This window comes from Trichosurus vulpecula, chromosome 6 (assembly GCF_011100635.1).
Source record: "Trichosurus vulpecula isolate mTriVul1 chromosome 6, mTriVul1.pri, whole genome shotgun sequence".
Classification (NCBI taxonomy): Eukaryota; Metazoa; Chordata; class Mammalia; order Diprotodontia; family Phalangeridae; genus Trichosurus; species Trichosurus vulpecula.
This window is the reverse complement of record NC_050578.1, coordinates 225,854,792-225,880,149: the sequence shown is the minus strand read 5'-3', so window position 1 is coordinate 225,880,149 and position 25,358 is coordinate 225,854,792. Positions and strand designations below refer to the sequence as shown.

Below are 25,358 nucleotides of genomic sequence, written 5' to 3'. Positions count from 1 at the left end.
GGTTCTAGCTCCTGCTTGGTCCAGACAATCCATCTCTCCATTGCTGCTGCTTTGGATTTTCTCTAGCTTTCTTATTTCCTTCTTCCCTCCCACCATCCCTCCCTTCCTCCCTTCTTCCCTCCCTTATTTCCTTATTTTCCTTCCTTCCTTCCTTCCTTCCTTCCTTCCTTCCTTCCTTCCTTCCTTCCTTCCTTCCTTCCTTCCTTCCTTCCTTCCTTCCTTTCTTCCTTCCTTCCTCCCTTCCTTTCTTCCTTCCTTCCTCCTTCCCTCCTTCTATCCTCCCTCCTTTCCTCCCTCCCTTCCAGCCTCCCTCCTTCTCTCCTTCCTTCCCTCCCTCCCTTATTCCCTCCCTCCTTCCCTCCCTTCCTCCCTCCCTTCCTTCCTTCCTTCCTCCCTCCCTCCTTCTTTCCCTCCCTTCTCCCTCCCTCTCTCTTTCCCCCTCTCTACTTCCCTTTGTAGTCAAAATGTAATCTGGTGGGAACAGGATTGTCCTCTTGGCTGGCAAATAGTGGGAGGAGGTCTAAGCCCTTTCTTTTTTGATTGCATGATCTTTGTTCCTTGTTGTATCCTAGTGTCCTGGGGTCTTTGTCCCCTTTCTCTTTTTTAGTGCAGAATTTTCACCATCCTTCTACCTTCTGCCCCAAGGTGACTCTCCACCAGACCCCACTGCATTCCAGTTCATGCCAGTATCACTGCTGTGATGTACTTGACCAGTGTGGTGGTAGAAGCCAACCTGCCATATCTCAAGAGTGTAAATATTATGATTTGCCTTGGTTTGGGTGTAACTCTAACAGTTAGGGTTCTGCCTCTGAGTTGTGACTGAGTGGAGGTGGTAGACCTCGCTGTTCTCCAGATGGCCTATGGCTCCCCTGATCACTCATCCTTCTCCTGGCTATCAGCTTTCAGTAATTAATGACCTCTTCTCACTGGGATTCTCTAGCATTTGACTTTAGAGTCTGAAAACGCCAGCTGTGTGGCTTGTGGGAAGCTTCTGACACTGGCTGTGTGATCCTGGGTAAGTCATGCCCTCTCTCTGCCTCAGTTTCTTTATTTGTAAAGTGGGGTTATTGTGTTATTGTGAGGATGGAGTGAGGTGATGTGTGTACACTGCTTTGCAAACATGAAAACACTATGTAAATGCTGGTTGTTTGATCACCATCATTAATATCATCATTATTACTATTATTAGTAATAGCGGTAGAAGTAGTAGTAATTATATTGGTAGAGAGAATCTAATTCAGGAATTTCCTATTTAAGTGAAATCATAGATAAAATGCTTATTCCTGCCCTATGTGCCATGTACTAGGATTTCAGAGATAAAAATGAAATAGCCTCTGCCCTGTAGGACCTGATATTTTATTGGGGAAAATATATATACATATGAAAAATAGAAAATATATGCAAAATAAACACAATGAAATTTCCAGGGTTGGAGGGACATACTGGCAACTTGGGAGATCAGGAAAGGTTTATTAGTGGTGACTTGTGAGCTAAGTTTTGAAGGAATCTAGGGAATCTTAGAGGTGGAGGTGAGGAGAAGGATGCCTTACAGGCATGAGGCACAGCCTGGGCAAAGGCCTGGGGATGGGAAATAGAATGAGGAACATTAAGTAGACCAATTTGGCTAGAACATAGAATATGTGAAAAGTTGGGTTGGGTCAGATTGTAAAAGACTTTAAATGCTAAACAGAGAAGGAATAGGGAGCCTGACTGAAGGTTTTTGAGCAGAGGAGTGACGTGGTCAGGCCTGTGCTTTAGGATTATCAATTTGACAACTGTATGGGGGCCAGCCTGGAGGGGGGATGACCAATTAGGAGGATGTTGCAGTCATCCAAGCAAGAGGTAATAAGGGTCTGAACTAGGGTGGTGGTTGTGTAACTAGAGACAAAGAGATGCATTATTAGAGGTGTTAGTGGGGGTAGAATTAGCAACAACTGGTGACCAATTAAATATGAGGAGGTGAGGGAGAGTGAACCATCAAGCATCACCCTGCACCTGGTTGATGAGAAGGATGGTGGCATCTTTGACAGACTAGAGGGAAGGTGGGCTAAGGAGTGGAGTTTTTCAGGATTGGAACAGGGGGAGAGATAATTCTATTTGGGGCTTATTGAGTTTGAGGCACCTACAAGACATCTAGTTAGACATGTCTACTAGGGAGTTGGTTTTTTCAGGATGAGAGCTCGAGAAAGGGATAATGGCTGGATATATAGATCAGGGACTTGGCTTCTTACAGATGATAATTGAGCCCACGGGAGCTGATGAGATCATTGCAAGAGAAGGGGGGAAGAGAAGGAGACTTGGGACAGAACCTTGAAGGAGACCCATGCTTAGTTAGGGGGTGAGGTATGGATGGAGATATGGCAAGGAGAACCGGAATGAGTTGGGAAAATAGATAACAGGTAAAATAGGAGAGAAGAGAGCGGTGAAATGCCTGGAAAGGGAGAGAATGTCCTCCAGGAGGAGATGGCAGTTGGCTGTCAGATGCTGGAGGGGTGGGTCAAGAAGGATGAGGATTTGGCAGCTAAGTCAGAGCAGTGGGAACTTGGAAGACAGCAGCTTCAACTGAGGAATGAGGTCAGAAACCAGGGTTTACAAGGAGTTTAAAAGGGAGTAAGAAGGAGAAGAGATGGAGGCAGTGGATGTAGACAGCTTTTTCTAGGAGAGAAAGCTTTAGGAAATGGTAAATTTTTACATATAATTGGTTTATATTATATATAATTTATATGTGATAGGCTGATCTTGTCCTACTCCTACTACACCTTTGGCTGTGATTTAAGACCATTCACCGAGTAATAATGTACTTGTTTGCCTTGCCTGGGACCGCCCCCCCCCACTCTACTGTCCCTCACTGAAATCCACTAAGGCTCAGCTTAGATGCCACCTTCTCCTGGACCCTGAACCATCCTTCCTTTATTGCCCTATAACACTTGGTTGGGAACATGCTTCTGATACTTGTTAAATGCCTTAAGTTAGAGGTATTTGTGTATGTTTTATCTTCCTTAATTATCTATAAACTCATAGAGAAAAAGGAGCCAGCCCTGTATCACTTTGGTCCACATAGAACCGAGCATAGGGCTCGCCCCAAATAGTATGTACTCGGGAAATGGAGAGAAGGGAGGAAAAAGGGGAAGAGAGGAAGAGGGGTGATAGAAAAAGAAGGAATGAGGAAGAGAGGTGGGGAATGGAGGGGAAGGAGGAGGAATGAAGAGGGGAGGGGGAAGGGGAAAAGGGAGAGAAGGGGATGGGCGATGAAGAGGAAGAGGGGGAGGGGAAAGAGAGGGTGGATAGAAAGGAGGAAGAATAGTTGACTGAAATGGGCAAGGGACCTGAACATAGGGAGGAGAGTTTGTCTTTCCACTATGATGGCATCTCAGGCCCAGTTTTGGTTTTGCACCTGGATTCTGGGCTTCCCACTGAAACATGTACTTTGAATTGCTCTCCACCCCTATTTATACTTGCTGGTTGGATCCCTAGAGGGTGAGCTACTGCATCTTCCCTCAGGGTTCTAGGGGACCCTGCAGATCTAAGAGAGAGCATTTTTCTAGTATCATAGCTTACAAGCCCCTAGTGATAATGTTTATATCAGTCACCCAGACTTAATTAACTTTTAGGAAAGGGTATTTTATTAAAATAGTATGGTGCAAATCGGCACAAAACATTCCTGTACAAGTCTGTGACCCATTCTTCCACCAGGGCATAGAGAGGCAAGGGAAAAGTGGGGCTCCCCCTTAGAGTGCATGGCAAAGTGGGTAATTCACAGCTCCTGGCGTGCTTTTACTGGAGTCTCCAAGCTATTTCCCCTTGGTTTGGTGCAGGTTTCTGCTGGGCTCCTTATATATAGTGTGTGTTCCGTTTGTCCTTGGCCCCTGATGCACAGACATTGCTGCCATCTTGATGCTTCTAGGACTGCCCATGAAAAGTGTCAATCTTTAGACCTTCTGAAGTTCATGAGGTTCTCCGTTGGTCAAGGGAGAAGGGAGAGACAGAGATTCTCCTCCTTGTTCCCCTTTCCTGCCCATCCCAGTGATGACCTTTCAGGGTCATGGCTATAAAAAGCTCTCAAGCGTGAACTAGCTTGCTGGTTTTACACATTCCCCACAGGGCATAGCTTAGTCTCCCCAACCAATCCCATCGTCCCTTCTGCCAGTCTCATTCTCTCATCCAAGGCCTTCTGTCCTTATGAATTGTTCAGGGAATTTCTGCACCTGGCTGGGATTGATAGTTTGATTATCTAGTGGTATTCTCACCTGGTTAAGGTAGTTAGTTACTCTAAGTGGGGAGCTCCTATTGAGTCCATAGGGATGTCTAGGCCTTGCTTATATTTGATTAGTTCAATCGAGGGGTTTTGAGTGACCCCACCCCCTCCCCCCTTACACCATCCTGGAAAGGGAGGGGAGACAGTTGTAGCAGGAGTGGAGTTTAGCATTTTCCATGGAGTTGGGAATGTTCTATGAACCCTTACAAAGTACATGCCTAAAGCAACAACTCCTATATGATCCCTTGGCTCCCAGTACAAGAGGAGAAAGGGTCAAATGGAGAAATAAAGGCTCCACCTCTCTCACCAACTGTCCCTTAGAGGTGAGGGTGGAATGAGAAAACTTCCTCCTTGACCTCTGTGGGAGGCTCAATGTCCAGTCAATTTCTCAGCTCCGGAATGACCAAGGAGGATCTGCCACATCATACATGCTCTTTAGCTAGGGGATAGATCATGGACCCTTTGGTGTCCCTGGGACCTCTGAGAGCTGTGGCAACGGGTGGGAAATGATTGATGAGACTGAAAGCCTTATTTCCACCAGAATGGCCCCTCCCCCAATGACTCCCCCCAAAGATCCACCCAGAATTCATCTCCCCCATGAAGCCTTTTCAGATGAACCAGTTACTTCCTTACCACAAACTTGCCAGTCCTCTTTCTAATCACGCCACTTCTAGTTCTAGCTAGAATTGTGTTGTAGATTGTTTTTGTGTTGTGTATGTGCCCTCTCTCCCCTGTTAGACCATCAGCACCCCCAAGAGCAAGGACTCAGGCAGGTTCTTCTTGGTAGGACACTTGATAAAGACAGCAGTGTCCAATCTGTGGTTCTGACCCACTGTGGATCAGAGCCATGGACTGGACTCCTGCCCTTACTAGTTTAGAAAGACAAACTCAAGGCGACTCAGCAGAAATAAATTCACTACCCACCTTCCCTCACAACTGAATTCCCCACAGACTAGAGCCAGCCTGGCTGCATTCTTTCCCCCTGTGCCCTTGTTTGCTTTCTCCCAGATGTTGTTGGCACATGTGGCCTTGTAGCTCCAGGGTCTGGGACAGGCAGGGTTGATGGTTTCTTTGTTCAGCAGACGCTAGCTAGTTTGGGGCAGAAGCTGAGTGGGTTTGTACAGCCCTTCTGGCTGGAGTCTCCAGCCTTCCAAGTGGAGAGGAGAAAACCAGTAGGGGAGCCTTTAAGGTCAGTGGTTAATGTCCAGGTAAAGTCAATGTACGGGAATGCCTTGACATGGTGTGATGATGTGCAGAGTCCAGGGTGGTACCAAACCCAAGTGACATGCTCAAGAATTCCTTTGTTCAGACACAGCCAACCCTATATAAGTGAATTTCTGACTGCTTTCTCATCCAGGTGTTAAAGGTAGCTTCCCCAGTGGAAAAGTCCCTAGCTGTGTTTGCCAGTAAATGGTGCATCCCCTGCCGAGAATTCATTGTCTGGGTATGTTATATGAGAATCTACTGTGTCACTAACTTCGGAGCTGGGTCATGTTCTCAAGGGGATCAGTACCATTGGGAGTGCATGCATTTGTTTCTCCATCTTACGCTCTGGCTTTATCTCTCCGTATCAGTGTCTCTGTGTTGCAATTTTTGTATTTCTCCCCACCTCTTTTGCTCCATCCCTCTCTAGCCTAACCTCATATTTTCTCAGCCTCTCTCTGTCTCTCTCTCTGTCTTTCTCTGTCTGTTTTTGTCTCTCTGTTTCTCTCTGTGTATGTATCTGTCTGTCTCTCTCTGTTGCTCTGTCTCTCTGTCTGTCTTTCTCTGCCTGACTTTTTTGTTCTCCTTTCCATTATCCCTTTCTTTTGTCTCACTCCTTCACCGTTCCTCTCCTCCATCTTCATTTTTTGTCTTTCTTGGCCATTTACTCTCTCTGTCCCCTTCCCCTTTGGTTCTCCATCTCTTCTGACTGATTGTTTCTCTCCCTTCTTTTTCTCTGACTTGACCACAAGGTCATGTTGACATCATAGAAAAACACAAATAGAAAACCAGTTATCTATTTCATGGATATTCTTTCCCCATAAGTCACTCCCACAACCCTCCCCACCCCCAATCAGACACCTCTGAGCCTGTGGGGCTTGCTGTTTGCCAGGGGTTAGGTCGAAGCCCAGCCAAGTTCTCCAGTGGGATCTAGGCTATTCCAATCACTGAGCATGATGGATATTATTTAATACCTGTTGGCTTTTTACTAGCTCAGCTAGAGTTTCTCTTCCTGGGTGACAATAAGCAGCCTAAATGTTTGTGTTGGCAAAATGATTTCGGTGGTTTTGGTAGCCGTACCCAACTTGGGCAGATTGGCAGCCCCTCCCCATGGATAGGACCAAGAAGGGAGAGTACAGCTTATACTGAGGCAAGAATTCCTTTTGATATGTACCTAAGAAGTGGTCAGTCAGCTTTTTTTGAACACGACCTACTACTGGTCTGGTCTCACTTTGGGCTAGCTCTAAATTGTTAGAAAGTTCTTCTTTAAAACAACCTTTTAAACAAAAGGGCAGCCCCTTAATTTCCTTCTTTGAAACTTGGTTCCCAGTTCTGCACAGAGGAGCTGGGAAAAGCAAGTGTGATCCCTCTTCTGTGGGATAGTCTTTCAACTTTTTGTCCCATGCTAAGTCTTTTCTTTCTCAAGGCTAAACACCTCCAGTTCCTTCAGAGATCTTTATGTGGCATGAACTCTGAAGCCTTTCGCCATCTGGGCTGCCCTCCTCTGGACAGTCTGGAGCTCGATTCTAAAATATGGCGCTCAGAGTTGAACAAAATAGTCCAGATAGGGTCCAGAATAGAATACATTGGGACTGTCACCTCCTTAGTCCTAGAAGTTATGTCTTTCTTAATGCACCCAAAGATGGCTTTAGCTTTCTTTGCTCTTCCATATATATTGTTTTCTTAAATTAAATTTTATTTTCTTCTGTTCAGTGAAAATCTGCTTTCTCTACTTCCCACCCCTAAATGAGAAAGAAAGGAAAATAAAAACTCTGTCAAAAACATGTAATAAGCAAAACAAATTCTCTCATTGGCTATGTCCAAAAAAAAAAATCTCAGCCTGCACTTTTAGCCCATCTCTTTTATCAGGTGGAAGTAGTCTGTTTCAACATGAGTCCTAAGGTATTCAATTGATCATTGCAATTATCAGTGTTCCTAAGTCTTTCAAAGTTGTTTGTCCTTATAATATTTGTTTTGTATAAATTCTTCTGTTCATTTCACTTTTCATCAATTCATATAAGTCTTCCCAGGTTTTTCTGAAACCATCTTGCTCATTTCTTATAGCACCATAGTGTTCCATCAAAATCATATACCATAACTTGTTCAGCCATTCCCCAACTTTGAGGCAGCCCCTCAACTTCTGATTCCTTCATCACAAAAAGAGCTGCTATAAATATTTTTGTACATGTGGATTCTTTTCATCTCTCTTTGATCTCTTTGAAGATTACCACTAGGTCTATACTCCTCGCAGTGATGTTGCTGAGTCAAAGAATATTCACCATATCATATTGTTGCTTCATGTTGGGTTTGTAGTCCACTATGTAGTCAGCTATGCCTCCTTCATCTTGGACTTGTCAGATTGACTTTTTGAACCCAAATATAAGACTTTACATTTATCATTATAAAATTTCATCTTAATTAGGCATGGCCTAATGTTTTAGCCTATCAAGGTGTTTTCTCTGTGTTTCATGAGATCAACCCCAAGCTTGGCCAGATTTCTTATCATGCTTTTCATGTGTTTCTCTGGCTTCTCGTCCAAGCCAGACAGTTCCTCCTCCCTGAGGCATTCCTCTTCCTTCTGAGGGTCTTGTATACCCCCACCATATTTAGGGTTTGGGGGACCAGGAGAGCCAGCCCCTTCTCTTTCAAATGTAGTGGAGGTAAGATAAAATAAAAGCTTCACTTAGCTTTTACCTAGCTTTACTAGGTATATAAGGATAGAAGAAATGGCAAGTCCAAAGCCTAGGGGTATGGTGAAAAAAGCCATGTAATTGTTAGTTCCCAACTTTGGGTCTAACCCGACCTGACTCAGTGGGGTCCAGCCCTATACTTTTAAGCTACTCTTTCTACATAGCTTGTGGGAGTATTAAGTTTAGAACAAATCCTGGTTTACCTGAAAACCATGAGTGATTAGGGATAAGGATACTAATCCCTCTTCTGAAGGATCTTTTTACAGATCAAAGGTTGTATACAGGGGCAATTTAATACACAAAACTGAAGGGCCATTTCTTTATAGGGATAAGCCCCCCCTCTTTCCCCCTTCGAACCCCTCAACTTTTTTTTAAAGTACTTTAGAGCAACTAAGAGATAAAATAAGATGGCTTACAGAATAAAGAGGTAATGCTTGGAAATCTCATCCTAAGACGTTTCTGGCCAAGTTACAGAGGCTGGCACTGGTCCCTGTTACCATCTTAACCACTATATATGGCCAGCCTTCATGTTTCCTCCAAAGATGGCCAGCGGTAACCATTCCCACCAGCGCCTAAATCTAGTTTTAGTGATAGGATCAGTGTTTTAGATCTGGAAGGGACGATATAGACATATAGAAGGGCCATCTATCTAGACAAACCTCCTCATTTTGTAGATGAGGAAGTTAGGTGGTAACTTAGATACTTTTAGTCTTGCACTGGTGTAAATCTGGGAAATACTGAACACCAGTTGAGTCCAATTCGGCATATTCTACCTGCCCCTTTCAAACATATCCCAACTGTCTTTTTCTAACTTAATTTTTTTAAAATTCTCATCTATATTTCTGGACCACCATCTAGAGCAGGGTTTGACAAACGATGGCCTGAGGGCCAAATCCAGCCCTCCGTCTGCTTTTGTATGGTTTCAGAGTTAAGAATGGTTCATGCTCTACAGTAAAATTTTATCTTTGTATCCCCAGTACTTAGCACAATGCCTGGCATATAGTAGGCACCTGGTAAATGTTTATTGATTGATTTAAAATTATGAAAACCATTCTTAGCTCTGGGCTTTGCTGACCCCTTATCTCTAGAGCATGCAAAGGTCTCAGTATGCTTGCTTTTGTTTGAATCATAGACCCAAACGATAGAATGCCTAAACCATCCAAGACTATGACTAACAACACATAATCCCACTACCAGGATTACCTGCATGGAAAGAGCTTATGGGTCTGATAGGTTTCCCTGGGCCTTGAGCAGTCGAATAAGCATTCCTACAGAAGCTGCCGGGGATTAGGCCATGGCATACAGCAGAAAGGAATAGAATAAGGAAGGGGTGAAGACCATCTTGGAAGCCAACAATACATCTGTACTGCATGGGGAGAGGCTAGGAGGAGATAAGGGAGGAATGGCCGAGCGAGGCCAATGGTTTTCTTTGGGAGGCATGCCTGGTTAGAGATGTGTGTATTGTGGAAGCTACAAAAGGAGGAGGTTGATGAGGGACCAGTCCTGCCTTTCTGGTCTGAGAAGAGATGTTGGAAGGAATAGATCCATCTTTTCGTCTCCATCCTCCAAAGAGGAGAGAAACTGAGTTAAATGTCAGCATTTTAAATGTCAGGACTTTGGGAAGAATTTTTGACCATCTGGCTCCAATTCTGCATTGGGTCAGGCTATAGCAAACTAGGAAGTTTAAAATCATCCTTTCAGGAAAAACTGAAGAATCAGACATCTATTACAAGGGAGGCTTCTTTGGGGGTGGGGGTCAGGGGATAGTTATGGTTAAGTGAGGGTAGTTTTAAAAGAAAAGAGCATCAATAAATGGTTGTTGTTATTTGTTTTAATTGGGCAGACAGCTCTGCCTCTCAGGTATTTTGGCCTTTGTATGGAGTCTGGGGGTTAGACCTGATGACCTTCTCTTGGGTCTATGATTCTTTCAAACAAGTAGAAGGAGGCTGTGACCTTTATGTGCTCTAGATGGCGATTCCAGAAAGCATCTGCTTTCCAGTAAAAGTAATAATAGCTAGCATTTATTGTGTTATTGATTATAGCAAGCCTCTTTAGTTAGTGAAGTAATGTGTGTATATCATATAAGCTCCTTAAAGGCCAAGACTGACTTTTTGCCTTTTTATCCTCATACTTAATAGAGTTCCTTACACACAGTAGGTGCATAATAAATGTCTGTTGAATTTATTGAATCTCCATTGACAACTAGCAGAGCTTTGTGTGATTTTGTGTGTGTGTGTGTGTGTGTGTGTGTATGTGTCGGTCAGTTCTTGTTGGACCTGGGCTTTTCTTAAAATAAAAAGTTAAAGCACATTAGTTTCCTGTTGTTTGGGGGCAGCCAGGGGCTATGACCTCAAAGAGGGAATGTTAACCAAGCTCTGAGTCACCCGTACACAGATTCTCTCTGCGTGAGCAGGCAGTAACAGCAGCCTGACCCACTACCGCCCGTCTACTTGGCCACACAGTCCCAGTCAGGAGTGGCAGGGATGATTGACTAGCAGGTATGGCTGGGGTTTTCTGGTCAGGAGTATTGCAGGACCATCTCACCTTGACCAAGGTGGGGGAGCATTTTGGAAGGAAGCTCCCCGCGGGCGGCCATCGTCTGATCGTGTGTCTCCTAGAGAAACAAGCTGAGTGAGAGGTGATCTGCCCTTAATGCCTCATCTCCATGAACATGCTCTCTTTATCAAACATAGCTCTCCTCAGTTCTGGGCTCCTTCCTAACTCCTCAGCTCGGTGACTGAGAGCTTGGTGCATTTTACACTAATGTAATGAACTGCTTGTGGAGGTCAACCAAAACCCAAGAATATCTAGTCTACCACTACCCTCATTGTAGAGCTGGGGAAGCTGAGGTTTCTACTCCCCCTCCCCCTGTAGTGATATGTACAGTAATAGGTGCTCATTTGTTGAATGGATGGATGGATGAATAAATATGAATGAAGTCTCTGAGGGAATCTATCTATAGAGATACTAAGTTAGACCCGGGCCAGCGTGCTCCTGGGAACTGAGCAGAGCAAAGGAACTCTTTGGCTTGGGAGCTGTGTTCTTGGGAGTTCTGGCTTTCTGGCAGATGTTTGTATTTTTAAATAGTGAATGCCTGGTACAGCTTTCCTTAGATATTTTTTTGGGGGGAATCGTAGGTGTAGTTGGGAATTGAGCGGCAGTTTTATTTTTTAAGGCAGAACATAAACAGTTAACTTGGTTATTGGTAAAGAACCAGATACTTCTTTCTGTTTCCTGAGCATTCTGATGAGGGGTAAAAAGGAGAGTTTATCTAATTCAGTGGCCTCGTTTGGTACCGGGCAGCCAAGGCTCAGAGAGGCCCAGGACCATTGCCAAGGTCACACAGGTAGTAAGGAGCAGGAGTGGGAACCGAACCTGGGTCTTCTGACTACAAACGCATATTCCACTGTAATGGCAGAAGTTTCAAACTCTGAATTGCTAGTTTTGTTGTTCCATCATTTCAGTCATGTCTGACTCTCCATGACCCCATTTGGGGTTTTCTTGGCAAAGATACTGGAGTGGTTTGGCATTTCCTTCTCCAGCTCATTTTACAGATGAGGAAACTGAGGCAAACAGGGTGAAGTGACTTGGCCATGGTCACATACTAGTAACTGCCTGAGGCTGGATGTGAACTCAGGTCTTCCTAACTCTAGGCCTGGCATTCTATCTACTGTATCACGTAGCTTAGTCATCAGCAAACCCAGCCTCAATAAATTCATTTTCCAATACTTTCTTTGTTGACAATGACCTGTGAGTGTTTCCCATAAGTAGGGAGTCATTGAAAGCCAACACCTGGGCAAAGGTCCTTTGGCCACCAAGTGTCAGTGGCCAAGTTTGAACCCATTTTCCTGCCTGGCTCCTAATCTAGCGTTCTGTGGACTGATCTGGAGCTGAGCTTATTAATGTTTCTGGTTAGTAAATACCACTGTTTTTCTCTCTTTACTCTCAGGTCTCAGTCGGTTTCTCCACCTCCAGTCCTCTCTCCACCAAGAAGCCCTGCCTACCCACTCAGCCACAGTGAAAACTCAGCCAGCAGCTCCCCTCCTGGCTCTGGCTCCCAGCTCCTCCTCAAGGACTGGAGCCCCCAGGCAGCCTCGCCTGACAGCCCCCCTGAGCTGCCCCTGGACAGTCGACCTTCTAGTTACCACGTCAAGGCCGCCAGCATCGGCTGCTTGGACAATAGACTCTCAGCGTACAAGGGAGAGGACCAGAAGGAGCACCTCCAGGAGGAGGCCCAGAATGGGGAGAAGGTAGCCGGCCACCCACCTCTCGCCCACAGCACGCCATCCCTGGGTCCGTCGGCCTGCCTGCGGAGCATCCCGCGGGGCCGCGCCGGCACCCGCAGCCTGGGTATCCGGGAGAAGATCTCAGCATGGGAAGGCCGCCGAGAGGCCTCGCCCAGAATGAATGTTTTTGGGGAGAAGAGGGAGGGCTCCAAGAGTGACCGGGCAGCCAGTGAGGGCTGCCCCAGCGTGCTGCCCTCCCCGTGCAGCTCAGACAAGACTTTTGACTTCAAGGGCCTCCGGAGGATGAGCAGGACCTTCTCAGAGTGCTCATACCCTGAGACAGAGGAAGAAGGGGAGTCGCTCCCCGACCGGGACTCCTGCCACCGGCTGGAGAAACGGCCAAGCCGCAGTGATTCCAATGCCTTCCTCAAGGGCCATGGCCGCAAGGAGAGTTCAGCGGTGCTGAGCCGCATCCAGAAGATCGAGCAGGCCCTGAAGGAGCAGCCTGGCCGGGGGCTCCCCCAGCTCCCCAGCAGCTGCTACAGTGTGGACCGAGGAAGGAGGAAGACCACGGCCCTGGGCACCCTGGGTACCCTGGGCACCTTGGAGGAATCAGCAGGGAGCCCCAGTGGCAGCGGCCGTGGAGCGGGTGCTCTTGTGATGGGGGGCGAGGCGGGCCCACCCCTGGAGAGTGAGGGCAGTGGCCTCAGCAAACTAGAGCCACTCCAAAGCAGTCCCACCCCCAAGGGGCTCCCCGAGAGCCCTCCGGACCTAGATGTGAACCCTGTCCCTAAACCCAAACGCACCTTTGAGTATGAGGCTGATAAGACCCCCAGGAGTAAGCCAAGCAATGGTCTACCTCCTTCTCCCACACCTGCTGCTCCCCCGCCTCTGCCCTCCACCCCGGCCCCTCCAGTTACCAGGAGACTCAAGAAGGACTCACGCTTTCACCGCAAGTCCCAGAGCAGGTAACATACTCCCTTCCGATGCTTCCTGCCTGAGCTTGGCAGCTGCTTTTGTAAGGGTGTTATGGCAGTTTTATTTTCTAAGGCAGAAGATAAACAGATAACTTGGTTTTTGGTAAAGAACCAGACACTTCTTTCTGTTTCCTGAGCAATCTGGTGAGGTTAAAAAAAAAAAACAGGCCCCCTTTTTAAAAGATGTGGTAAAGAATGCTGGACTTGAGGGCAGAGGTGTCCTGGGTTCAAATCCTGATTCTTCCATTTCCTGTTATCTTGGGCAAGGGAGGTCACCTCTCTGGGCTTCGGCCTCCTCGTTTATAAAATGGGGGAGTTGGACCAGGTGACTCCGAGGGCCTTTCCAGTCTCAGTGACTCTGTGCTAGGCTTGTTTTGGGACCCTCAGTCTCTGTTCATGATCCATATGGGGAAAGCCTTAGTCTCTGGCTCAGCCTTGTGTTGCAGTCAGGTCAGCCATGGGCACACAATTGGCCTTTGCTTATGTAACCTCAAATCTCTTTTTCACTAATTCCTTAAGTTCTACTTTGAGAGATTAATTCTTTTGAGGCAGGCTCCTTTTTAAAAAAATGTGGCTCCCTCCTATGAGGGGTTACCCCCATGATGAGCCCAGTCCTGGTATGAATGAAGACATTGATCTGGCTCCTCCCTTCTCAGAGGAGGAGACTCATGGAGTCACGGGGTCTATGTGAAGGATGGGAAAGAAGATGCCGATGAAGAAGAATGGGAAGGGGGAAGTGGGAAATATTGAAAACCAATTTTACCTGCTTCGGTTTTATCGAAGAGTGGGTCTGTCTGCTGAACAGGTTAGACTCGTAGTGCCCCCAGATCTACCTTCTCTGAGGCCCAGATTTGGTTCTTTCTACTTCCTCACTTCCCTGGCTCTCAGCCTCCAGAGGTATAAAGGAGGTAACTGGGAAGTTGGACCAGCAAGACTGTGTAACAGTCACACACGGGTGCCTTTCTCCCTGGGGTATGGCTGGACTGATAATGTTAGCTGTCTTCTGAAGACCAGTCATCCCTCGTTTTCTTCTTTTAATGCCCTGCCCTCTGGGCCTCCACCATCATGCTTTACTTTTGGGGAGAAGGGTTTTCACCCTGATCCTCTCTGTCCCCCTGTCAGCTCTGATTTCAACCTAGTAATCCTATTCTGAAACACAAGACCTTTGAGAATAGATAGGGAGACCACCTCTCACAAACTTTTTTTGCATTTTTTTTTTTAGCCAAAGAGGAGAGAAATCACAGAGGGTTGTCAAAGACCGGTGGTCCCTAATATATAAAAGGTTTGGCGATGATAGTAATAATATAGGGCTTTATGTAGCCCTATATTATCTATGCAGGGCTTTCCTGACAACAATCCTGGGAGGTGGGAAGAGGGGATGGGGTGCCCTCCCTTCTGCCTGACCTCTCCTGACCAGTCCTGTGCCCTGGTGTGGAGCCTTTTCTGACCTGGATGTGAGAATGATATAATATTCATCGTTAAAGCACCTACGGCCACAGTATGGCTGTGAAAACCTTTGTCTAGCCCTGGGAGCTTGGAATCTAGCCTTAAACTCCCCTGCCAACAACGTGGTGGTGATGGGGGATGGCCTCCACTTTCATGGACATTGCCTTTTTTCAGTTGAGTGTTTAACATCCTGCTGAACAACAGTTATTTCTCTTAATTTATGTCATGTCTATGCCTTCCCACCCCTACCCCCTGACGTGTTTAAGGAGTGGTCTCTGAGACCTTTTCTAAAGAAAAAGTGACCCTTTAGGGGATCCAGGGCCAAAGAGATGATTTTCTTTTATTTGGGGGATGGGAGGTGGGATTTGGTTCTTCCTTGCAATTGTTTGATAAGTTTCCATTTTTAAATGAGCTCTGGTCATAGCTGCTGGATGTGTTCTCCACAGGGTGGGCTTGGGACCTCCCCTAATCCCTCTCACCGCCCCCCCCCCAAACTGAGTGACTCTTGTTCTTGGAATCCACAGAAAATCCTTTGAGTTTGAGGATGCGTCCAGTCTCCAATCCCTGTACCCCTCCTCCCCCACCGAGAACGGTACTGAGAATCAGCACAAATTCGGATCCAAGAGCACTTTAGAAGAGAATGCCTATGAGGACATCGTGGGTAAGGCCCCAGAGGAGCCAAGGGCTCAGGCTGAGCGGGGTGGGGAGGCCTCCAGCGAGGCTCCGTTTCAGCTTGGGGATCGAGGGGGAGAGGGCTGTGGAATATGGGATAGAGGACATCAGAAACATGATCCAAGCCGCCCGAGTTCTTTTTATTAATGTTCATGCTGATTCAGAAGCCTGGGTCCTTCAGCTGAGACCCAGACTCTGCTTCAAATGGAGTCATTCTATCTGCAAATAAAACCTGTGTGAGAGAGAAGGAGAGACAGAGTCAGGCTTAGAGAGTAGGGGTTCTTAAGAGGGGAAAGGGGGCTCCAGAGACCCCTCCCATGCTCTTGCTCCTCAGAGGGATCTAGGGAAGGAGGGAAGGGTTCACCTTTCCACACATGTAGGGAGCTGGCTGGGTGGGGCAGCTGGTAGGAAGGAGGCCAAGTTTCTGGGAACTGAAACCCCAGGTGTCAGGAGGCCCCTCCTTCCCCTCCCAAAGGTGATTCGCACCTCTTGTTTCCTGGCGCCAACCCCGCTTTCTCTTGGGTTGTCAGAGGATTAAAGGAAAGGGGAGGGGGGTGTGCATTTATTAAGCTCCTTACTATATGTCAGGCATTGCACTAACTTGTGTGTGGCCATTATATGAACGGAGCAGTATATGTGATAGCCTCTTGGATGGAAAGGCAGCAGTGTTAATGAGGCCTGTGACAAGGAGCAGCACTTTGGGGGTGGGACAGGCTGGAGCGCTGGACAGTGGGGCTTGAGTGAGTATGGCCTTCTTGAGTCAGATTATGTCTCCCCTGGGGCAGGTTGAGGGAGGATAGCTGTGTTCTTCCTTTTCCTAACGCTATTCAGATGAAACCTGGAGAAGTCATAGGCAGATCTTAGGCTCTTGCTGCTACGAGCAAGAGAAGGGAGTGAAGGAAATAGCCATCTATTATGGACCTACTATGTGCTAGGCTTTACAGATATTATCTCATTTGAGCCTCACAACAACCCTGGGAGACGGGTGCTATTATTATCTTCATTTTACAGTTTGGAAACCGAGGCACACAGAGATTTTTGTTTTAAGTGCATTTTTCCAGAGTAGTTCAGTTTGGCTGCAGCCCTGATTTCTTGGAGAGAAACATTATGGAATCGCATAGGAAGGGTAGGATCATACGATATCATGAAGGACCTAGAATGCTAATCTGAGCAGTTTGAACTTGACCGAGTAGGTGATGGGGACCTTTGGAGATTATTGACTGGAGGAATAAAGTCAACAGATCTCTGCTTAAGGGAGATTAGCCTGGTGGTTGAATAAAGGTCAGGGTGGAGGAAGGGGACACCAGAAGCAGAAAGACCTATTGTAATAGGCCCTTGAGGGTAATACCCAGGGCCTGTCCTAGGATGGGAATGATGGTAGGAATAAGAGAAAGGGACAACCAGGAGAGGGACTGTGGTTCACGTTTGTACCTGGGCCTCAGCTCCAGCTGGTGAGATAAAAGTAGGAAAACTAAGACTCTTAAGGAGCTTACAGATCTTTGGGGGAGGCTAGAATAAGGATGGACCTAGACAATGTAGGCCAGACCAAGGGACAGTTGAGAGAAGGCCAGGAAAGTAATTGGGGGACTGTACTGGTGGTGGGGATGTGGGGGATAGTATGTGTGCTGGTACACAATGACTTCGGATTTGGAGTATCATTGACCGTATAATAAAAAGAATTTGTCAATTGTGAGCTATGGGGAGTGAACTGGGTATAAGGTCAAACTGTTCTTTTTTTCTGGGCAGGGTAGAACTATAATTTTTTTAAATGAAAGCCTTTTCTCTTTTTCCTCTTTGTAGGAGGAAGAAGCAGTTATTTAGGGATCATCTGTAGAATAAAGGAATTAGTCTAGAATTCACTCGATGATTTTAAGAGGGCTTTCCAGCTTTAGCATTCTGTTTAGTATTCTATAGTCAGGGTAAGAATTAAAAAAAAAATTCTGCCAAGTTGGCAAGCATTTGCTAATAGTCAGAGTAAGACAATTTAAAAAAAAATTCTGCCAAGTTAGCAAGCATTCATTAATAATCGGGGTAAGACACTTTAAAAAATTCTGCCAAGTTAGCAAGCGTTTATTTAGACCCATACTAGGTATTGGGGTTACAAAAAATAAAAAGTTAGCCCCTACTTTCAGATTGCTTCCTAAAGTATGATACAGTTCTCACTACCGCAGCATGTGTGACTTTGGGTGGTCCTAAGCACTCTGGACTCCCCTTTTCTCATTTGTGAAGTTAGAGGGGGTATTCAGTGGGTCAGCCGTGTGATACGACAATCCCAGAAGGTGCCGCCGTTTTAGCCAGCATTAAGAAAATCACAGTATCCATTATTAAGAAGGGAAGGGACAATCCCACTGTACTTTGACCCGCTCAGACCCTATCTGCAGTGCTGTATGAGGGTGCAGTGTTTTAGGAAGAATATTGATAAGCTGGAAAGCGTTCAGTATCGATTGGTTGAAAACTCCAGGAGTGTTTAGCTTGAAGCACATTAGACATGGCAAAGTGTATGGTTGGTAGCTCTTTTGAAGAATCTGTATGGCTCCAGAAGCCCAACTAGGGAGTGATGGGTAGAAAGCGCAAAGTGGCAAAATTAGGTTTGATTAAAGAGAAACAACTAGAGCTATGCAAAAATGGTGGTCCACCTTGGCAAGTAGTGGATCCTTTCCCCCCAGAGGTCATCGAGCAGAGGCTGGATGAGCGACCATTGGTCAGATCCATTGTAGATTGGATTCTGGTCGGTGTTGGGGTGGACTAGATGGTCTCTGAAGTCCTTTCCTACCCTAATACTCTGTGACCTCTGAGGTTCCTTCCGGCTTTAAATCTCATTATTTTCCAACAACCAAGAGGCTTCCCACTGCCTGAGGGGAGTGAATTCGACAAGCTCTGTCTAGAATGAATCTCGGATTAGTGAGTGGTGTCCCATAGTGAGAGAGTCATTACTTCCTCTCGTTGGCAGGGAGTCTCAAAGGTTAGTAAAGACTGAAGGACATCAGTTAGCTGAGTTTTGCTTGGAGCCCTTAGTGGGGTTTGGGTTTCAGAACTCAGAGAAAGACTTTGCAATGAGTTCGGGGCTTGACCCTAGGTTTATTTTCAAGTTTGGCATGCCTACCTCAGTTTGCTTTGTCCATGGTCTGAGAGCTGTGGGCTTCCAATTGGATCAGATGATCTCATGACCAGGCTCTCGATGCCTTAACTTGCTTTGAGATTCTGGGTGTGGGATCACTGTTTGCCTCTTCCCTACTGGAATGACCTTGGAGATGTAAATCTGGTGACTGATAGCCTAGCCTTCACAGGAGCTCTCAGAACCGTACATTGCCTGGACTCAAGGATTCCTTGTTCTGTTTTGCATTTCTAGGTCTGTCGGTGGTATGTTCTTTCACCTAGGATGGGGCAAGATTACCGATCCTTTCTTTGGGGAGTTTGTGTAGCGCCCCTTCTGGGAACCACCCCTCCAGTTGGCATCTGAGACTTACAGGTTGGGTCTCCCAGAGGGTGATTTGGCTGCTGCCTCATGTCCAGTTACTCTGTAGGTCCATGCTCCTAAAACTGTGATTCATGATCCTCCACCAGAGTACTAACCTTTAATTTGTCAACTATGAGACACATTAGCTCAAAGCAAAATATTTATTGAGACAGCGTAGGGAGAATTGTAGCTATAGAACATTACCCATGTAAACCTGAAGCATCCCCTCCCACCAGGACACATAGTATCCATGGGACGAATGGGCGTATACATAGAGAAGACCCCTGTTAGTGAGGCTCAATAAATGGAGCACATGTGGCCAAGGGAGCTCCCATCTCAATGTCCTTTCTCTTCTTCTTTTAACATTTATTTATTTATTTTTAATTTACGGCATTCAGTTCCACAAGCTTTTGAGTGTTAAATTTTCTCCCCCTCCCTCCCTTCCCGCCTCCCCAAGATGGCATGCAACCTCATGTAGACTCTACGTATCCATTCACATTAAACATATATTCACATTAGTCATGTTGCAAAGAAGAATTATAACCAATGGAATGAACCATGAGAAAGAAGAAACAAGACAAAAAAGAGAGAGAAAATAGTATGCTTCAATCTGCATTTAGACTCCACAGTTTTTCCTGGATGTGGAAAGCATTTTCCATCATGAGCCTTTTGGAGTTGTCTTAAAACCTTGCTGAGAAGAGCCAAATCTATCAAAGTTAGTCATGTGGCAATGTCCTTTCTCTTCTTGCGGGGTCCTCGTGATGCTCCCCCATGCCCCCAGGTACTATGTCTCTGCTGGAAGGGTCTCTCAGCTGGACTCCCTGGCCTGATCCTCTCCAAACCTAGAATTCTGACTGTCAGAGTTAATTCTCTTTCTCAAATCCATAGCTGCCGGGGGTCACTTTTCTTGGAGTTGTTTCAACTGTCTTGGCTTCCTGTTGGATCTGGTGTCTCCTATTTGGGGAATGGCTCTGATGCAAATAACTCCATGGGTGATGAGGATGAGGGAGGAGAGATACCTCCTCCCTCCCTGTTAAGGGTGTGAGGGAAGAGGCAAAGAGATCTCTCATCTTAAGAGCTGGGTTCTTCCTCCTCCATCCTGGCTCTCCTCAAGAATGCTATAGGTCACATTCCTTGAAGCTGCTTCCTGCCCTGGACCCTCATTCAGAGCTGGCAAGCTAGCTTTCTAACGGCTGCTAACTGACCCTCTGGTTCCTTCAAAGAAAGCTTGTTCCCACTTGGCAAAGGCGTAGTGTAGACATTTCATTTAACACATAAACACCCTGCCTTTGTTATCTGCCCCCTCTGTGATTTCATCCCAAAAGGGTTGGGCGGGGAAAATCAATTGATCAAGGGGATCCTGACCAACCTCCCTTCACTACAATTGTATCTTGGTAATGGGGGCTGTAGGGGGAGACAGAGAGACAGATAAGCAGAGGGAAAGAAAGACAGGAGAGGCAGAGAAATAGAGGAGGGAGGGAGGGGGAGGGGGGAAGGAAGGGGGAGAGAGAGAGAGAGAGAGAGAGAGAGAGAGAGAGAGAGAGAGAGAGAGAGAGAGAAGACTGCTCACTATCCATTGAATAAAGAGCTGTGCTTTTTGGCAAATAGCTGTTGTTTTTAGTTGTTTCAGTTGTGTCTGGCCCTTTGTGACCCCATTTTGGGGTTTTCTTGGCAAAGATATTGGAGGGTTTGCTATTTCCTTCCCTGGTTTATTTTTTACAGATGAGGAAACTGAGGCAAAGAGGATTAAGTGACTCGCCCAGGGTCACACAGCTAGTAAGTGTCTGAGGTCACATTTGAACTCAGGTCTTCTTGACTCGGGTCCTGGAGCTCTATCCACTGTGCCACCTAGCTGCTAATTAATGTCTTAGGTATCTACATCTCTGATTCTGGGGCCGGACTCCATGGCCTCTTACTGAAAGCTGAACCGGTAGATCTAGGCAGAATATGCCTGAATTTCAGCAATGTATCTGATAAAGCATCTCATGATACCCTTATAGACAAGATGGAGAGATGTGAGCTAAATAATTTAGAACCTGTTGGCCAATCAGACAAATCCCACCTACTACCTCCCACCCGTGGATCCTGGGGTGAATCACTTCCTCTTTGTGGGCCTTGGTTTCCCCATCTGTAAAATGGGGAGGTTGAATGAGATGGCCTCCCCGGTCCTTTCATGTGCCTAATCTCTGGTTCTATGACCCAGCAAGTATGTGTGAATAGATCAGTGTCAGTTTGGAATGAGGTCTCTACATGAGTGCCCCAGGGATTTGGCCTTCGCCCTGTCTTCTTCTGCAGTATTTTTCCCCCAAGTAACTTGGATAAAGACAGAAATGGCATCTGTATTAAATTTCCAGATAGTAGGAAATTACGAGGAATAGCTGAACAACTGGGTAAGAGAACAGGGATCCAAAAAGATCTTGACAGGCTGGACTGAAGGGTTTAAACTAAGATGAAATGTACAGGGATGAGTGTGACGTCCTACATTTGAATTTGTAAAATCATTTACCACCCAAATACCAGATGACCAGATGACCAGAGAGACGTGATGACTACACGTCAATGTGGTGGGGGGAGGGTATGTCAACCAAAAAAACCAATGCAATCTAGACTGTTAGCTGTAGAAGGCCTAATATAGTCTCAGTTATATTTCAAGCTCTTGGACAAAAAAGATGGGTGGTGTTTTTTTCATTTTTGTAACCCTATTGTCTAGCATCTAGGAGGTACTTTGTAGGTGGCTGTTCTTATTGAAAGAGGGGAGCGATGGGCCCACTGTTCTCAGCCCTTGTCAGAGCTCATCTGGGGCATTGTTTTCGTTGGCGTACCTAATTTTAGAAAGGACTTTGATAAACTGGAGCCTTCCCCAAGCAGAGTGACCCAGAATGGGGAGGAGGGCCAGGATCTTGCTACATAAGGATTAGTGAAAGGAAGTAGTTAGTGGGGTCCTGATGGCTGAGGGTTGTCTTGTGGAAATGAGATTTGTGTTTTTCTGCTTGACTGCAGAGGGTAGAATGGGGACAGACAAGCAGAAGTTATTAAAGAGATTTGGGCTCAAATAAGGAAAAACTTTGTGAACAGCTTGGTGGTGCGGTGGATAGAGCGCCGGGGCCTAGAGTTAGGAAGAATCATCTGTCTGGGTTCAAATCCTGCCTCAGACACTTGCTAGCAGTGTGACCCTGGGCAAGTCACTTTACCCTGTCTGCCTCAGTTTCCTCATCTGTAAAATTAGCTGGGGAAGGAAATGGCAAACCGCTCCAGTATCTTTGCCAAGAAACCCCAAATGGGGTCATGACCAAACAACAACAAAGGAAAACTTTGTAGTAGTCAATGCTGTCCAGCAGCGTAGCTGAAGCCCTGTCTCTTGAGGTCTTCAGGAAGGGGCTCAATGCCCCCTTGCTGGAGGTGCTGGAGATAGTGTTTAGTTAGTAGTTGGATTCAATATTCTCCAAGGGGCTCTAAGATTCTAATAATTCTGAACCAAGAGGAGGAAGTTTGCTGTGTAGCAGAACTTGGCTCTTTGCAAAGAGGAAGAACTAAACCTAGGTTCTCCTCTGACTGTCTTAACTTGACCCTGGGGAACTCCTCTGGGGTCTTAGTCTGTAAGTGATTGACCGAAGGCAATAGGACCAGAGATTTCTCGTTGGAAGGTCATTGGCTCCGACCCTCTCATTTTACAAATGGGGATACCGAGACCTACACAGGTTAAGTGACTGGCCCATCTGAAATGGGATTTGAACTCAGGTCAGTCAGTAAACATTTATTAAGTGCCTACTGTGTTCTAAGCGCTGTGCTGAGTATTGGGGTAAGCACTCTGTCTACTAGACTGCACTGCTTTAAGTGTGGCCCTGGGGAGAAGTGGTTCTAGCCTTAACCTCTCAGTTTCACCATACCGAGCTGTCTCAGAGAAAGGCTACAGAAAGAGAATTTTTGCCTCGCTGTTGTTGAGCTGACTCCAGGGGTGAAATGGTTAGAGTTCTGGGCCTGGAGTTAGGAAGACCTGAATTCAAATCCAGCCTTGGAATTGTCTAACTTTTCTAACCTTGGGCAAGTCACTTAAACTCCGTTGGCTTCAGTTTTTTCATCTGTGAAATGGTCGTAATGATAGCACCTCCCTCCCAGGGTTATGAGGGTCAAGTGAGATTGTTAGGCTCTTAGCGCAGTGCCTGGTACCTATGAGATGCTTAATAAATGTTTCTTTCCTTCCTTCCTTCCTTTTTTTCCTCTCTTCTTTTGCTTCTTTTTATTTTTCTTTCTTCCTTTCTCTTCTTTCTTTTTTCCTTCCTTCCTTTCCCTTTCTTTCTTTTTCTCTTCTTTCCCTCCCCTCCCCTCCCCCCCACCCCTCCCCTCTCCTTTTCTTCCCTCTCTCCCAGGGGATTAATCCTTGTCCATCCTACTTGAAATACTCCCCTAAAACATGGTATTGCTGTTCTAAACCTGATGACTCTTTCCATTCTGCATCTGTTGCTTAAAACGTGTCCCAGGAAGCAGTTGTGTGGAGGGGCAGCTCTGCTGGACCTGAGGAGGGGCCTCTCCCTCTCCACCTGCCCCAGGCAGAGAGAGCTCTTCCAGATCGAGGACTGAACTGGGAGCTGGGACCATGAGCGAGGTCACTTAGCAGAGCATTTCTAGCCTCTGCTTAGCTTCCCCATTCTCCCCGGGAAGGGGCGGGGTAGGGAGATTCAGCTTAGCAGCCATCACAGGGCATGCTTAGAAGAGCTGGACATAAGAGGCCAGAGCGGTACATGGGGAGCTAGCAGCGGGGGGATGGGGGATGGGGGATGCCGGGAAGTGGGGATTGGGAACTATGCAAGAGAGGAATGAAGGCATCTAGAGGGGTGGGCACGGAGAGCTGCAGAGGGCATGGGAAGGGGAGAGGAGAAGAGAGGGGAATCATGGGAGTCATGAATGGGAGGAATGAACTTGGAAGGGAAGATGGGAGGGGACTGAGAGCATGGGGTGGGGGGCGGCGGTTGGGAAGGGGAGCAGCCTGGGTCATTCATTCTCCCTTGGACTCGGGCAAAATGTCCCTTGGCTGGTTTCCAGGAGAAGTTGTCCTTTCTCTTTTTTGAGAGCCGGGAGTTGTTCAGACACTTTGAAGAGGATGGAAAAGGATGTGGAGGAGTTTGGTGTAATGTGGAGGGTGCCTTAAAGGGAGAGCTGAGACTCTCCTGGAACTAGGCAGTGGACCTGGAACTTGGTGCTTGTTCATGGGTGCTGGGGGCTGCAGCCCCAGATTACCAAAGCCCCAGATAATCTGCTGTATCTCTAAGATGTCAGCTGAGTGACTTTGAGTTTCTGCTGGGGGTACTCGTTCTACCCTTCTCCTCACCACCCCCAAATATCCTTTATGCAGCTAGGTCCCCTCCTAGGGGACTGTCACCGTCACCTCTCTGGTATTAAACAGGGCTTCATTGGAAAGGAAGATTTGGCAGGTGAGAAGGGACGGAATAACATGAGCCTCCTTGTGTATAGCCCCCAGGATGTAGTGGTGAGAAGGTTTGGGGGTGGGGGTCGGGCCAGCTTGGGCAGCCTTGTCTCTTTAGCCAAAAGCACTTTTGAGATAAGCCAAGCCTCTGACATCCCTTCTGAGAGTGCAAAGCGGAAATTCTTGGCGATGCCCTGGACTCTTATCTCCGCTGCAGAGCTGGGAAAGGTTGAAACCTCTAGCTTTCCCAAGCTGGGCTGTGGTGGAACTGGGCAGCTCAGGGCTAGGCCTCCTGGGGAGAGAGCCGGTCTCTTGGTGTCGCGGTCTGAGGGGCAGCTCAGGGCCAGGTGGCTACCCCAGGGCTGCATTCCTCACAGGCTGAATAGTTTAGAATGCAGGTGAAAGTCCTGCCTTGAGGCACGTGGCCCAGTCCTTCCTCTGGGCCCTGTTCAGCTTCTGGCTGGAGAATTGTGACCTCTCCCCCAGCCTCCACAGCTTCACTCCAATCTCCCCTCTTCAGGGGCTCCTGCACCGTTTCCCCATTGCTCAACCCACCTGATTGGAGGCCTTGGGAATTTCCCTTGGCCTGTCTGGTCTCCTCATGCCCCAATTCTTATTTAATAATACAACCCCATTACCCAAAAGGCTTGTGTCTTCGGGCTGAATAAGTGAACATATGGAAGCACTTTGCAAACCTTAAAACACTCTATAAATGTTAGCTATTATTACTGTCTTTGTTGTTTTATTCCAGGGCTCTTGAATGGAAAAATCTAGGGGCTTGAGTCGGTCTGTAAAACTTGGTGAGATCCTTGGAGACTCAGGTCATGTTTGGTATGGCTAGGGGTGAACAGGGCATATTGTTGGGGTGACGGCCCCTTAGCTTAGAAACGATGTTTCTTCTAAGTTTCTTCTAAGAAAATGTTCTGAGAACATCTGTCTGGAGTCGTTGAGGCAAAGCTTTTGTGTATTTGGGGGATGGAGGAGGTGCCCTCTGAAGATGCCTTTTGGCC

At 46.8% G+C, this 25,358-nt stretch overlaps 1 protein-coding gene across 6 annotated transcripts in view; it reads left to right on the top strand.

Annotated features, from left to right (window-relative positions):
• The window catches only part of DENND2B (DENN domain containing 2B), a 207,127-nt gene that overhangs the window by 138,691 nt on the left and 43,078 nt on the right, over nt 1–25,358 (top strand). For 5 of the 6 annotated variants that reach the window (XM_036764023.1, XM_036764020.1, XM_036764024.1 and 2 more), the window contains 2 exons: nt 12,098–13,342; nt 15,322–15,458. In XM_036764023.1, the coding sequence (XP_036619918.1) occupies nt 12,098–13,342; nt 15,322–15,458 (1,382 nt within the window). Of the gene's footprint in view, nt 1–12,097; nt 13,343–14,588; nt 14,634–15,321; nt 15,459–25,358 lie in introns of those variants that run through there. The other variant, XM_036764025.1, reaches the window with a different exon arrangement.